At 41.4% G+C, this 13624-nt stretch overlaps 1 protein-coding gene across 1 annotated transcript; it reads left to right on the top strand.

Moving 5' to 3' along the window:
• The first annotated feature begins 456 nt into the window (after positions 1-456).
• LOC117249733 (uncharacterized) lies at positions 457-10938 on the top strand. The gene is made up of 10 exons (XM_033615466.2): positions 457-511; positions 591-764; positions 954-1118; positions 2086-3276; positions 3940-4092; positions 7854-7976; positions 8095-8223; positions 9681-9896; positions 9983-10099; positions 10216-10938. The coding sequence occupies exons 1-10, from the start codon at positions 463-465 to the stop codon at positions 10368-10370; spliced, it is 2472 nt and encodes an 823-aa protein (XP_033471357.1). The 5' UTR covers positions 457-462; the 3' UTR covers positions 10371-10938.
• Positions 10939-13624: the final 2686 nt, after the last annotated feature.

Genomic DNA, 13624 nt, shown 5'->3' with positions numbered 1-13624 from the left:
TAAATGATGGGTTCAGATTTTACTGTGCAGCACACACACTAAACGTGCACATGCTCTCCAGTTGCGAGAGGCTTCAGAGGTGAAGAGTGGGAGACAAACAGGGAGGTGTGGGGACTAATCATTTTTAAACTGACTGACAAAAAGGCGGAAAAGCATACAAGAACCCTGGCACTAAAACAGGATGCTCATGTCTAAGTGGTTGATAGCACTTTATGTCTTAAAACGAGTGAAACTACTCTAAAGCAGGTAAAAACAGTGTTTCCCCTGTTTCCTCCTTATCCATCTGTCAGAGTGTTTTGCACTGTCTTCCCCCTCCTTCCTCCCTTCCGTCCTCCCATCTGCCCATCCTGTAGTAATCCCAGGACACATCTCCCCTCCCCTAAATCTTCAACCTCTCATATCCTTCCCACTTTCACTGTCCAAGTATTTCTCTGTATTCTCCCATCACATCTGGGAGTTCAGATGGAGCTCCTGGCAGCACTGGTTGCTCTGCTCTGCGTCTACGCTCCAGGTATTTCTTCAACTTAACTTCCATACTTGTGCTGTGTTTCCAGACAACAGCACGCATTCATTGTGAAACTGTCCTACAGTGTGTGGAGCTGCAAGATGCAGTGGTTTAAGACACCTGGAGAACGGGCAGACGTTTTTCCGGTATGGTGGACTGCTAGTGATCTTCCGCTGTCGTCCTGGTTACAAGCTCCATGGATACAAAACCAACAGCTGTGTGTCAGGACACTGGTCCCGGGACACCCCAGTATGTGTTGGTGAGGCGCTTCATTCATGAATTCTGTTTCTGTAAGTAGATGCATTTAGAGGATTATGTTGAATCATTTGTCTCAACTTTTGTTCAAGTAGTATTCTCCTTTTTTTTTGGTTTTGTTATAGTGCAGAGTAGAGAATTTGTAGAGAGCTGAGAGGAGACAACAACAATGATATCCTTTCCCCTCTGTCAGGTACTGGCTGCTCCAACCCAGGGCCGCTCACCCACGGGACGAGCAGCATGAATGAGGATGGCTCCTGGGCAGTGTTCAGCTGTAATAGCGGCTTTCGGCTACATGGGCCCTCAATGTTATACTGTAAGGGCCACACCTGGAATAGTACAAAGCCTGTGTGCAAAGGTGAGCCTAAAAAATACTCCGCTATTAAAGCAATAGTTGGACATTTTTGAAAATATGCTGTCTTGCAGAGGGTTAGATGAGAATAGTTATACCTCTCTCATATCTGTTGGTAGATGTTGGTAGCTTGTAGATGGAGCTAGCAGCTATTTAGCTCAGCATAAAGACTGGGAAAGGAGGAAAAGGATAGTTTGTCTCTGTTTGAAGGAACATGCATTGGTTTCAGTTTCCGAGAAGCGTTTGAGCCACCAGTCATGGGTGTTTTTAACTGACCCTCTGCAGCATTTCACAGCTTCATTTGAGCCACCAAACCCAGGTGCTTTTCACCCTCCTTTTCCAGTAACTTTTGTGCCACCAAACTCAGGTGTTTTAAACCAAAACATGATCTTTTCCTGACCATAAACAATGCCTAAACCTAATCAGACATTTGCCACAGTGTTGCTGAAAAGTGTCATTTAATCATGGTTTTACAGAAACGTACAACGAGAAAAAAATTTTTCTGGCCATTAGGTTGCCTAAGTGTGTATTTTCAGAGATACAGGACTTCAGAGCAATAGCCATTTGTTTTTGGGATAACGGGCTGTCACAGAAATTTATTATTGGTCCAGCTGGACATTTTTCAGGCAGATGGGGCTTCGGTAATTTGGTCCGTTGGAACAATGGGCAGACCACTCATATGTTACTGTAAAAATATAACGAGCAGTATTGATCTTTTCATCTCACTCCGGCCAAGAGAGTGAATAACCACAGATGCAAATTAGCTATTCAGCTAACTCTGGTATAGAACCTGTTCTCTACATGGTCCCTGTCAACTAAACCAAACTAAACTAAACTGAATTTCCCAAAATTATTGACTATTCCCTTAAATGTGATCTTGGTACTGTCTTTGTATCACATTGCGTTAATTCTCCCATTTTCATTGATTCCAAACAGCACTGTGACTGAAATGAGACTCTTCTCTCCTTGTTAGAGTCCGACATGATGAGCTCAGTCTTGGGTGTCAGAGTTCAAAAGCCAAACATACACCAAGACTTCCAGGCTGCTGCAGTTTTGAAGACACAGCAACAATCCCACTACGACATCCTCGCCAATACTGCCTCCAAAGAAACAAACCTCAAATTCGGCTTGTTGTCTCACACGCAATCCCAAATGTCCCACAGGGAGAGGATTAAAGTGACTAACCCCAAAGTCCACCTGCAGCAAGATTTTCAGTTTCTTAATTTGAAAGTCAAAGATGAAGTCCAAACAACTCATCATGAGGCTCAACTTCAGGAGGCAAATAAAGCTCAACGACCAGAAACTGGAACTGGAAGACATGGCTCAGAGGCAAAAGCTTCACAGGAGGAAGCAAAGAAGCTGGATGAAGTTGCCTCTAAATCACATCTATCAACCACCGCCTCATCTACGCTATCATTAGTGTCAGGAACAGAAAGATCAGCATCTTCACCACCTTCATTTTCAACAGCCCATACAACTGCTGTCACAAATGTGATGTTTGCACCGACTTCACCTCTCCACCTCACAAAATCTCCTTCCCCTGTGCTTGGCAGTGAAAAAGTGCCAAAGTTTGAAGAACCTGTCATATCCTGGGATGATGTGAATCCATCTGAAGTGGTAACCAGCTCCTCACAAACTGCAGATGAAGACCAACAGGCTGAAACTGTCCTCCAGTATCCTCCACTGTCTCAGCCTGGGTCCGTAGAGAAAGAGGAGCCCACCGAGACGTCAAAATACACTTTATCTACTTTGGTTTATTTGATTTCTACCACTCTCTCCTCTACTTCATCACCTGCTTCCTCTGCACCCTCCCTCTCTACCTCAACTACCTCAAGTCCCAGCTCCACCAGGTCCAATAATGTGCCTTCAAACACCTCCACCACCACTGAGCCAAGATCTCACCAAACTAAATACCACAACCTCACAGTGAACACCACCTCCAAACCACCTCTGCTGGCTACAAGACTCAGACCCATGTGCACGTACCCACCTGTGCCCGCTCACGGGACCTTCTACTTTCGTAATGTAGAGAACCCAGGTCCCAGGGAGTACAGACATTACATACAATACGCCTGCTACCCTGGTTACACGCTGGCTCATGGAGACATTCACAGCTACTGTCAGCAGGGGGGCACCTGGAGCGGAGTCACACCTGTTTGTCTGGGTAGGTGTTGTTGCTGCTTTTCAATTTTTCTTTGATTTATTTGAAAATGGCTGACAAGGAAAAGAAAAGATGTGCTTATAGCTAATGAAAAGGGAGCGTGCTAAGTGCTTTATTAAGATATTGTTTTGTTGTTTATCGTTTATATTGTTATACAGAAAGTCCTCACATTTGAGAAGCTGGAATCGAGTAAGTGTAAACTCAATGTGCTTAAGATACATCGTATATGATAAACATGAAATATCATGTAAGATAATAAAGTATTACATATATAGAAACAAGGGGGACATGACAAAAACAAATAAGGTATTATCTTTATTCTTTAAAAAAAAGAGGAGATTCAGTCTGTGTTTCAGTCATATAGGTTTATCCTGTCAGTTATCTGTTTAAAAGATAATAACATCAGTTCTTCTGCTACACAGATCATCTCATCCTGAAATAACTCATACTGCCAAAGATCAGTTTTAACGCTACGAGTGAGTTACAGCCTCTGCTGCTGTAATAGATTCAAACTGAGTCCTCTCCAGTCATTTACCTCTGCCAACCCTGAGAGTCAGCACATAAATGCTCAAATTCATCTCTCATATCGTAGCTGTTGTAATGACCCTTAAATTTGTTAATTCTCCCTGAACTGATCCATCCTCTGTCCTTACTGTTTGTCTCCAGAGTTGACACCATGTTCAGTCAACAACGGAGGCTGTTCCCAGCTGTGCTCTCACTCCCAGCACCACAACCAGACCTCCAGTCAGACCCAAACCAGAACTCAGTGCCACTGCAGAGCTGGATTCACTCTGCTGGATGATGGGTGGACGTGTCGAGGTGAGCTTGTTTATGCCTTTTTCTTTCCTTGTAACATTCTTCCTGAATCCTCTGGGCTCTTCCTAATAACAATGCAGCGTGCGCTGAGACGTGTTACAGCACAACAGGGAATCTCCTTCACATGTTTTATGTGTCTGATGTTTCATGGCTCACAGACGAGCGTACAAGTGAGCTGTGAAGTTTATGGCAGCACCATCTACTTGATACTTTAGATAGTCTCTAAGTTACACGTGCCTGCTCACACACACCCTATCATTTGTGAGAACCATTAGTGGATAGTGTTGATATTACTTTTGAACAGTGTCATTATCAGTGTTCATTTTGACAGACAGTCCTCTCTGAGTGATTATAGCTTAGTTTCAGCAGTAGAAATTCCACTGCAGTAAAATAAGGCTTGTAAACATTCCTGTCTGACAGATGGTTCAAGAGAAATGAACATTTATTTTGGTCCTCACTTCAAAAGATTTCATCCTTCTTGGACCAGACTTTGTCCACATGGTCTTATATTTGTAAAGATGTGTGAGAATACTCAAAGATGTTGAACCATTAACACAAGAAAGCAGAGGTGGAAAGAAACTAAGCACAGGTATGTCGTGGACCAGGCAGTCAAAGCACAAAAAACACAGGTTTTAAGTTTGTGTGGTTTGTGTGGCTGTGGACATGGCCATCACTATGTCATTAAGCACAGTTTGAGGGTACTTTTACTTTACTTAAGTATCTCATTGTTAGGCTACTTCACACTTCTACTTCACTACACTTAAGAGGAAAAAATACTTCTTACTCCACTATATCTGCCTGACAGCTGGAGTTATTAGTTACTTTGCAGAATAAAATGTTACAAACAAAACATGATCAGTTTAAAAGATGATACTGTGCTTTAGATTAAACTATTCAACAGTATATAAAGTAACAAAATGTGCTCCACCTCCACCAGCTGTAACATTAAAATGCTGATTATGAGTTAAGGCATCAGTAATAAAATTCCAATTATATGCTGTATATAATAATAAACTCCCTGGAAAGTAATACTCTGCTCAATAAGCACTCTTATTTCAAGCTGACTTAAACATTAGACTTATACTTGTAACAGCAGAATATATTTTTTTTTTTTACTTAACAGTATTTGTACTTTGAGGAAAAAATAGGGACTGCTGCACTGGCTTACGGCTCTGTGTAGTTAGTTGTAAAAACAATCAGGTGCTCTTCAAGGATGGGGCAAAGAGTCACAAATATAAAAAACAACTGGCCAGCTCTCTCAGTGTGTAAGTCCATGGTATAGACAGTCCAGAAAATACATCCAAGGCATTCTGACTGCAGTTAAAAATCCTTTATTAATACATGGATAAACAAACAAGTTTCTACTGAAGTCTTCATCAGGATGGAAAATGCATTGGAAGAGCATGTACTGGTTATGTGACACAGGTCACAAAAAAAAGCCAGCTTTAATGCAGCTGATAAAAAACATCCGGTAGAGGCAGGTAACTTAGGGTGTTTTCACACTTGGTCCTTTTCAGCCCTCTAAGCGGACTCAGAGCGGTGACTCAGCATTTTTTTATGCATATGGGAACACTCCAAGAGAACTCGGACCCCTCTGAAGCGAACTGAACTCAGGAGATCGTCTGAGTTCAGTTTGCTTCAAGTCTGTGGTGCGGTTCACTTAACCTGTGCCTTGTGAACACAAAAGGCTCCGGGTCCGCTTTGCCTTTTGCTACTGTATTGTAACCCTCCAAACTTGCCGTAGACAGATCTCACACTATTTCAGTGGGACACATAATAAACACAGTGGAACCATGGCCACAGGTAATGACAGCATGACCAGTGGACTGACGATGAAACATTCATTCATTCCTCTAGCTATGGAACGAGGAAATCATCAAACGGCAACTGTCCACAACGCACAGAAACGCTAAGGTTTTCCTCCAATTTTAAGTTCATAACCGCACTGCAGTGCCACATCAAAGTAAAAACAAAACTATGTCAATATATAGTATATATACAGGTTATAGTGTGAACAGAAAGAGGATTGAGGCCCCATCAGAGCTGAAGTTGACCAGAAAGAGAACAGAGTCCTTTTTCTGTCGGTCCACCTTTTGGTGCACTTTAAAAGGACTGAGTTTGGTTCATTTAAAAAGGACCAAGTGTGAAAACACCCTAAAAAACCAAATGAAAGAAGAACCAAAGCTAAACTGAAAACCAGCCGCGATAATACGATGAACTCAGGTAAAAAACGGTGCACAGAACGGCACCAAGTACACAGGGATGAACGCAGGATGAACTGATAAAGAACAAAGGGAAACACATGGGTATATATACACAGAAAACTAATCACAAGAACGAGACACAGCTGGAGGAAGGAGGACACAAGCAAAAGGAGGGAGACATGGGGTCAAACATGGGGGGATTGCACATGCGCAGTGTAACTTGAGCTGCAGTGCTGGAGGGTGACAGCAGGGGCGCTGGATAAAAAGCGCAGGATCCGCTCAGGTGATCAAGGACGGCGGCTCCCTGAAGTTGTCGGAATTGCATCTCTGTCATTCTCACCCACAACGCAGGCCACCAGTGACAGTCCAGTAATAAGCTGTGAAAATGACATGCACACACATGCCCTTTATTCCGTGGTCTCACACCATCTACTGAGCCTTTGAGGAAGTGCAGACCAGATTTTACTGCGCATGTGCAATCCCCCCATGTTTGACCCCATGTCTCAGCCTTCTCTTGAATAGCCTTGCTGGGAACAGGGAAGGACTAATGAGACAGGTGTGACAGAAAACAGGCGGGAAAACACAAAGACAGGAAGTAAAACCAGACATGACACATGAGGAGAGAATCTACAAAATAAAACAGGAAAGAGTTTAAACATGAAACAAGGAACACAAACAGAAAACTCCAAAACAAAACAAAGGATGACAGATTATAAACAAAAAAGCCAGGATCATGACAATATTGGTATAGCTTTCATAGTAAAATAATATTTATTAACATGTGCACGTAACAATGAAAAATGTTAAAAGTCTTTGGCGATTACACTCCATCGAGACTGATTTTAGGAGGGTGATGAATCCATAGTCGAATAGGGAACCCTCCAGGGTGTAGACGGTGGTGGTGGTAGAGGTGGTGAAGATGAGATGAGAAGAGGATGTGGAGAAAATGGAGAAGTGCTGATGATCTGGATGAGTCTTCGTTGAGTTTGTCCTGGACTCTGGATACGATGGCTGAATATGAACGGGGTGGAGGAAGGCGCGACAACCGTGCCTAAAATGACAGCTGACAGCAGCAGAGGAGAGAGCAGATTTAAAATTTTGCCATAATACATCCCCCTCAATGATACATGTCCAAAAAACATGACTAACAGGCAATGATATAAGAAGCCAGAAGTACATAATAATGATGGTGCACCACTGCTTTCCTAGATGGCAAGAACACCAGAGGCAGAGCTGATCTACAAGCTCGCTGAGTCCTTTCTGCATATCCTTGTTTCCTGTCTCTGAAGAACAGGAAGTCAGAAATCATCTGCGATATGGTTTGCTCATTACAGGCCAAAACAGCAAGCAAAAAATGGAGACACATCAATGACAGAGCAGCAGAGGGTCATGACCACCTTTCATCTGCTGTGTGTTTCTTTCATCTCAGTGCAGCCTGCAGTGTGTTTTTGTCACACTGACTGAACACAAGAGTGTGTGTTTTAATGAATCTGTGTCCATCCTGTCATTCTATATGTTCTGTCTTTATGTGTGTAATAATTACTGTTTGCATGTGAGTAGATTTAGACGAGTGTGTGGAGAGACAGCATCAGTGTCAGCAGACATGCATCAACACATTTGGTTCCTTTACGTGCAGCTGTGATGACGGCTACAAACCAGCTCCTGACCAGATGTCCTGCACAGGTGTGTATGTGTGTGTGTGTGTGTGTGTGTGTGTGTGTCTATTAGTACATTTGTCTCTGTTCATGTCATTACATCAATGAACAAAGAGGGTTTTTTGTGTCACTCTCTTTCTTTCCAGACGTGGATGAGTGCCTGCTGCCTGCAGCTGTAACAGGCTGTGTGTTTGGCTGTGTTAACACTCCTGGGAGCTTCTACTGTCAGTGTCCTGCTGGCTACAGCCTTCAGACTGCAGACAGCCACTGCAGAGGTTAGCGGACACACGCTAAACATTACGTTAAACCATGCCTTGCTTGATGTGGATCTGAATATTAAATAAATCATTAAATATCCCATTTTTAAATCAAATTATGTACACATACTGAAAGTCTGGTTGGGTAGTTCCTACTTGAAACCATTCAGGTGTTCAGTCTTTTTATTTTTCTTCTTCACCCTTTTGGAAAAGTGGTCCACACTTCTACAAAACAAAATCAAATTATATCTACTCTAGGTGCTCTGTCTATTACCTAGAAGAATACTTTACCTGCAAATTATCATTTGTATATCAATTACTCACCATGTTATCTTGTATTCAGTGAGGAAAACTTGTTTTTCTCGTATGCCTCTATAGTAAAGGAAGATTTCAAAAAAGGTGGACATTCTTCATGGTTTGAAATCATTGGGAACGATGTTTAACAACAGCAAAACTATATCAAAACATCCATTTACAAACTCACACAACTCGTGCAGTAAAATCCAAGTTACAGATCAAATGCACGTTCTTGCTCAGACAAACTACTTCTCTGTGTATGAGACTGTTTGTACAAGTGTGTTTTAAAGGTGAAGTGTGTAATATTCAGTGGGACTTGGTGGTGTCTAGCAGTAAAATTGCAGTAGGCCAACGGCCCTGCGTGGAGTCAGTGTTTGCTTTGTCTGTTCTAGGCTACAGTAAAAACATGGCGATGCAACATGGCGATCTCCATAAACGAAGACCCGTTCCCTATGTAGATATAAACAGCTTATTCTAAGGTGAAGAGAACACAAAAATTCTTATTTTCAGTTCATTATGTGTTAAAGGGAGAACTTCTGCCAATATATCCCCCTAAATCCTACAAACTGGCCCTTTAAATAGTTACATTGTAGCTAAAATGGACATGTTTGGGAAGTACTGAGCAAACGACTGGAGAAACACGACTTGGATTATACTACACGAGTTGTGTGAGAGTTTCTAAAAGGATGTTTTGATGTAGTTTGGTCCCCATTTACTTCAGTTAATTGAGAATGTTCACTTTATTTTATTCTTCATTCTTCATTCACTGTGGAGGAATGAGCCAAAAACACTTTTCTTCAGGTATTCAAGGTTATACATGATCAGTGTTCGTTTAAGCTATGGGGAAGTGTAACCCAAGAGTTACATGGCTGACAGCTTGCATTGGTTTGATGTTAACATTCAATACTATTTGCTGTGTGTTGCATTCAGTAGCTTACAGAACCTGCAGGCTGTTTTTCAGTAACAGAATAACAATCCTTTTAATTGTTTCCACCAGGCATATGTGGAAAAAGTCAAATTTTTTAAGGAAATGTTACCAAAAAATCAGGACCAAGCATTGCCAACACTAACAATTATGTCTTTCTATCAATGTAGCTTTGTCCTTTGCACTTTTAATAATATATCAATAAAACCTGACATAGAAAAGGCGTAGACTTAAACTGCAGTTTCATATCCAGATATAGATGAGTGTGCTGCTAATCAGGGGCTCGGGCCATGTGCAGAGCAGTGCCACAACTCACCGGGATCCTACCGATGTTCCTGCACGTATGGGCACATCTTAGCTGGAGACGGACACAGCTGCATCGCTGAGTGTCCACCTGGATACAGGAAGCAACCAGCAACAGCAACACCTGAGAATTCAACTGCACAAGCTTTAAGGGAGGAGTGTGTAGGTAGGAAAATAAATAAAACCTTGCATATCTATATATTTCTCTAAAGACATCATCGGTAGAGTTCTCAAACTTGTGTGTCCACACAGATATAAATGAGTGCGAGGAGGAAACGTGTGAGTGGCAGTGTGTCAACCTGCCAGGCTCTCACCGCTGCATCTGCCCCAGAGGATACACACTCCACGGAGATGAACGACGTTGCAAAGGTCACTGGGGTCATACACTTGTACTGAGTGAAATTCATTTAAATGATTAAGTTAATGTGTAAATTTATTTACTATAACTATGTATACTAAGTGAGGTTTCTCTTCCTGTCCTCCAGACATTAATGAGTGCAGTCGTAAGAACGGAGGCTGCTCTCACCTGTGTTTGAACCAGAAAGGTGGTTATAAATGTGCCTGCCCAGCCTCTCATCGCCTCTCCCCCTACAGCTGGAAGAAATGTGTACCGAGGACAACAGCGAACACTGCTGGCTGAGCTGGAGGACACCCCAGACAGGCCAAACACATGCTGGTGGTGGAGTCTGTACTGTTGTTTTATCCCTCCTCATGTCTTCTCTCTTTGTGAAGAGACAAGAAATAACACATAAGCAAGCATCACTACAGTTTTAGCTGACGGTGCACTTCATCCTCGGATCCATGAAACTGACTAACACATGGCTGTTGATAAGAACTCCCACTTATATACATATGAGCTGCCTGTCAAACTTATTAAATAGATTTCAGCCATTTCTCCTTTTAAACTGTTTTTTATACTTAATTAAAGAAATGAAATAATTTAATTAATTAGTTATTAGTTGATCCATTTTGATTGTTGGATTTAATATTTTTGTTGTGTGTGTGTGTATATATGCTTTAAGTTTGTGGGTGAATAAACATAAATGTATTAATCATAATCCCTATATTTAGTCATGGATATAATTAATGAAATTGATGAATTGATGAATTAATAATTTTGAAATGGATGGGAAACTTTCCAATGTAACACTGCAGAAGGTTAATATTATAATTTGTGGTAAACTGTCTGTCACTGGCAAATTTAGCTATTTGCGATGTTTCCTTGCCTCATTTGTGAATTCAGCACCACAATCTGAGCTCTTAACACTCTCTACACAAACCTAAGGGAAAAGTAAAAAGTTGTTACCTGTTATTCGGCAGCAGGGTGTGTCTTCCCAAGATATTAATCTTACAGTTGTCTGATTTCTGCCCAGAATAATGAACGTTCCAACACTTGAAATCCAGTATTTCCACGGACCTCTCCACTGATGCTTTAGTCACAGACGGGCTAAAAGGTACCAGGAGGAAAAAAACAAAAGAAAATGCTTTTCCGTACATTAGGATTTTTATATTTAAATTTATATGGTGCATTATTATTTAAAACTAAAAAAAAAGAATATAAATAAAATGATTACTTTACTCTAATGAACAATGAATAAACTATTAAACTGTCTTAGCAAATGAAGCAACACTTAACAGTTAGTGGCAATAGCTACAATAACAATCATAGTAAAAATATAAAAGTAATATGAATTGTTCTTAAAGTAGTTTGATATTATATGTTATGAGTATATATTAATATATGATCGCATATGTATGTGATAATAATAATCATGTGTGTATAATAATGGTAGAAGTATGCTTAATAATCTCAGCAGTAGAAGCAGGCATCAGGCAGGACCACAGCAGCAGCGCAACCACGACCAACAAACCAGGCGGAGCCGCGATCTGAGGTAACCTGCGGAACACAAAAGCACAAAGGCTCCAGGCAGGAAGCTGAGTTAGTAACATGCATTCATGGGACATGAAGGTTTGCAAATGAAGAGAGAGGGAGAAAGAGAGTGAGAGGGGGTTTAGTGTATCATAGGAAGTCCCCTGGCAGCCCAGGCCTATATCAGCCAAAGCGTCCTGTTTCAACACCACACCACCGTATCGATCTGCAACGAGGATCAGCATCTGATCTGGGTTCTCCACAAGCTGCTAGTAAATATGGCAAGAAAAGACACTGAAATGTATTGTTAATGATATAAAGTATATACTAAATATGATATAAATAATCTGACGATGATAAATTATAGAATATTCATTCCATGCTTCAACATGATTGTGAATTGTGTCTACACAGAGAACGCGCGAGATGAGCCACTGAGCCACACACACCAACACATGCTATCACACACGACACAGACAGAGAGACGGCTACAAATTAAAATTGAGCAGAGAGGATCAGCCTGGAGACACAGCACTTCAGGTGTGCAAATAAGGGTGCTGTCATGTCCAGTGTGCAACCGGCATATATCAGGTAAAATTGGAGTATTGCTTGGGAAGATACCAGAGAAACCTTCATCCAAGGTGTGCAGGTGTCGTTACAGTGCCAAAAAGACAGAGTATCATGAACAGGATAGTAAATACAAACGTCCTGTTCCACACCACTCTCAAGTGGACAAGGAATAAACACCCAAAACCGTGCTGGTCATGTAAAATTGGAGTATTCCTTGGGAAGATAAACACAGGAGAGACCATCTTCCAAGGTGTGCAGGTGTCATAACAGTAACAAAAACATCATGAAAACGATAGTAAATTCAAACGTTCTGTTTCCACATCACTCTCAAGTGGACAAGGAATAAAACACCAAAACCATGCCAGTCAGGTAAAATTGGAGCATTCCTTGGGAAGATAAACACAGGAGAGACCTTCTTCCAAGGTGTGCAGGTGCCATAACAGTAGCAAAAACACAAAATATCATTAACACGATAGTGAATTCAAACATCCTGTTTCCACACCACTCTCAAGTGAACAAGGAATAAACCCCCAAAACTGTGCTGGTCAGGTAAAACTGGAGTATTCCTTGGAAAGATAAACACAGGAGAGACCTTCTTCCAAGGTGTGCAGGTGCCATAACAGTAGCAAAAACATTGAATTCGTTTTCGTGTTCATGATATTTAAAGTTCCTCTTTCCACACCACTCTCAAGTGGACAAGGAATAAACCCCCAAAACCGTGCCAGTCAGGTAAAAATGGAGTATTCCTTGGGAAGATAAACACAGGAGAGACCTTCTTCCAAGGTGTGCAGGTGCCATAACAGTAGCAAAAACCTTCAATATCATTAACACGATAGTGAATTCAAACATCCTGTTTCCACACCACTCTCAAGTGGACAAGGAATAAACCCCCAAAACTGTGCTGGTCAAGTAAAACTGGAGTATTCCTTGGGAAGATAAACATAGGAAAGACCCTCTTCCAAGGTGTGCAGGTGACATAACAGTAGCAAAAACACTAAATATCTTTAACGTTATAATAAATTAAAAATGTCATGTTTCCACACCACTCTCAAGTGGACAATGAATAAACCCCCAAAACTGTGCTGGTCAAGTAAAACTGGAGTATTCCTTGGGAAGATAAACACAGGAGAGACCTTCTTCCAAGGTATGCAGGTGTCATAACAGTAGCAAAAACACTGAATTTATTATCGTGTATATGATATTTAAAGTTCCTGTTTCCACACCACTCTCAAGTGGACAAGGAATAAACCCTCAAAACCGTGCTGGTCAGGTAAAAATGGAGTATTCCTTGGGAAGATAAACACAGGAGAGACCTTCTTCCAAGGTGTGTAGGTGTCATAACAGTAGCAAAAACATTGAATTTATTATCGTGTTCATGATATTTAAAGTTCCTGTTTCCACACCACTCTCAAGTGGACAATGAATAAACCTTCAAAACCGTGCTGGTCAGGTAA

Source organism: Epinephelus lanceolatus, chromosome 2, assembly GCF_041903045.1.
Source record: "Epinephelus lanceolatus isolate andai-2023 chromosome 2, ASM4190304v1, whole genome shotgun sequence".
In the NCBI taxonomy this organism is placed as follows: domain Eukaryota; kingdom Metazoa; phylum Chordata; class Actinopteri; order Perciformes; family Serranidae; genus Epinephelus; species Epinephelus lanceolatus.
This window is presented reverse-complemented; position numbering and strand designations above follow the sequence as displayed.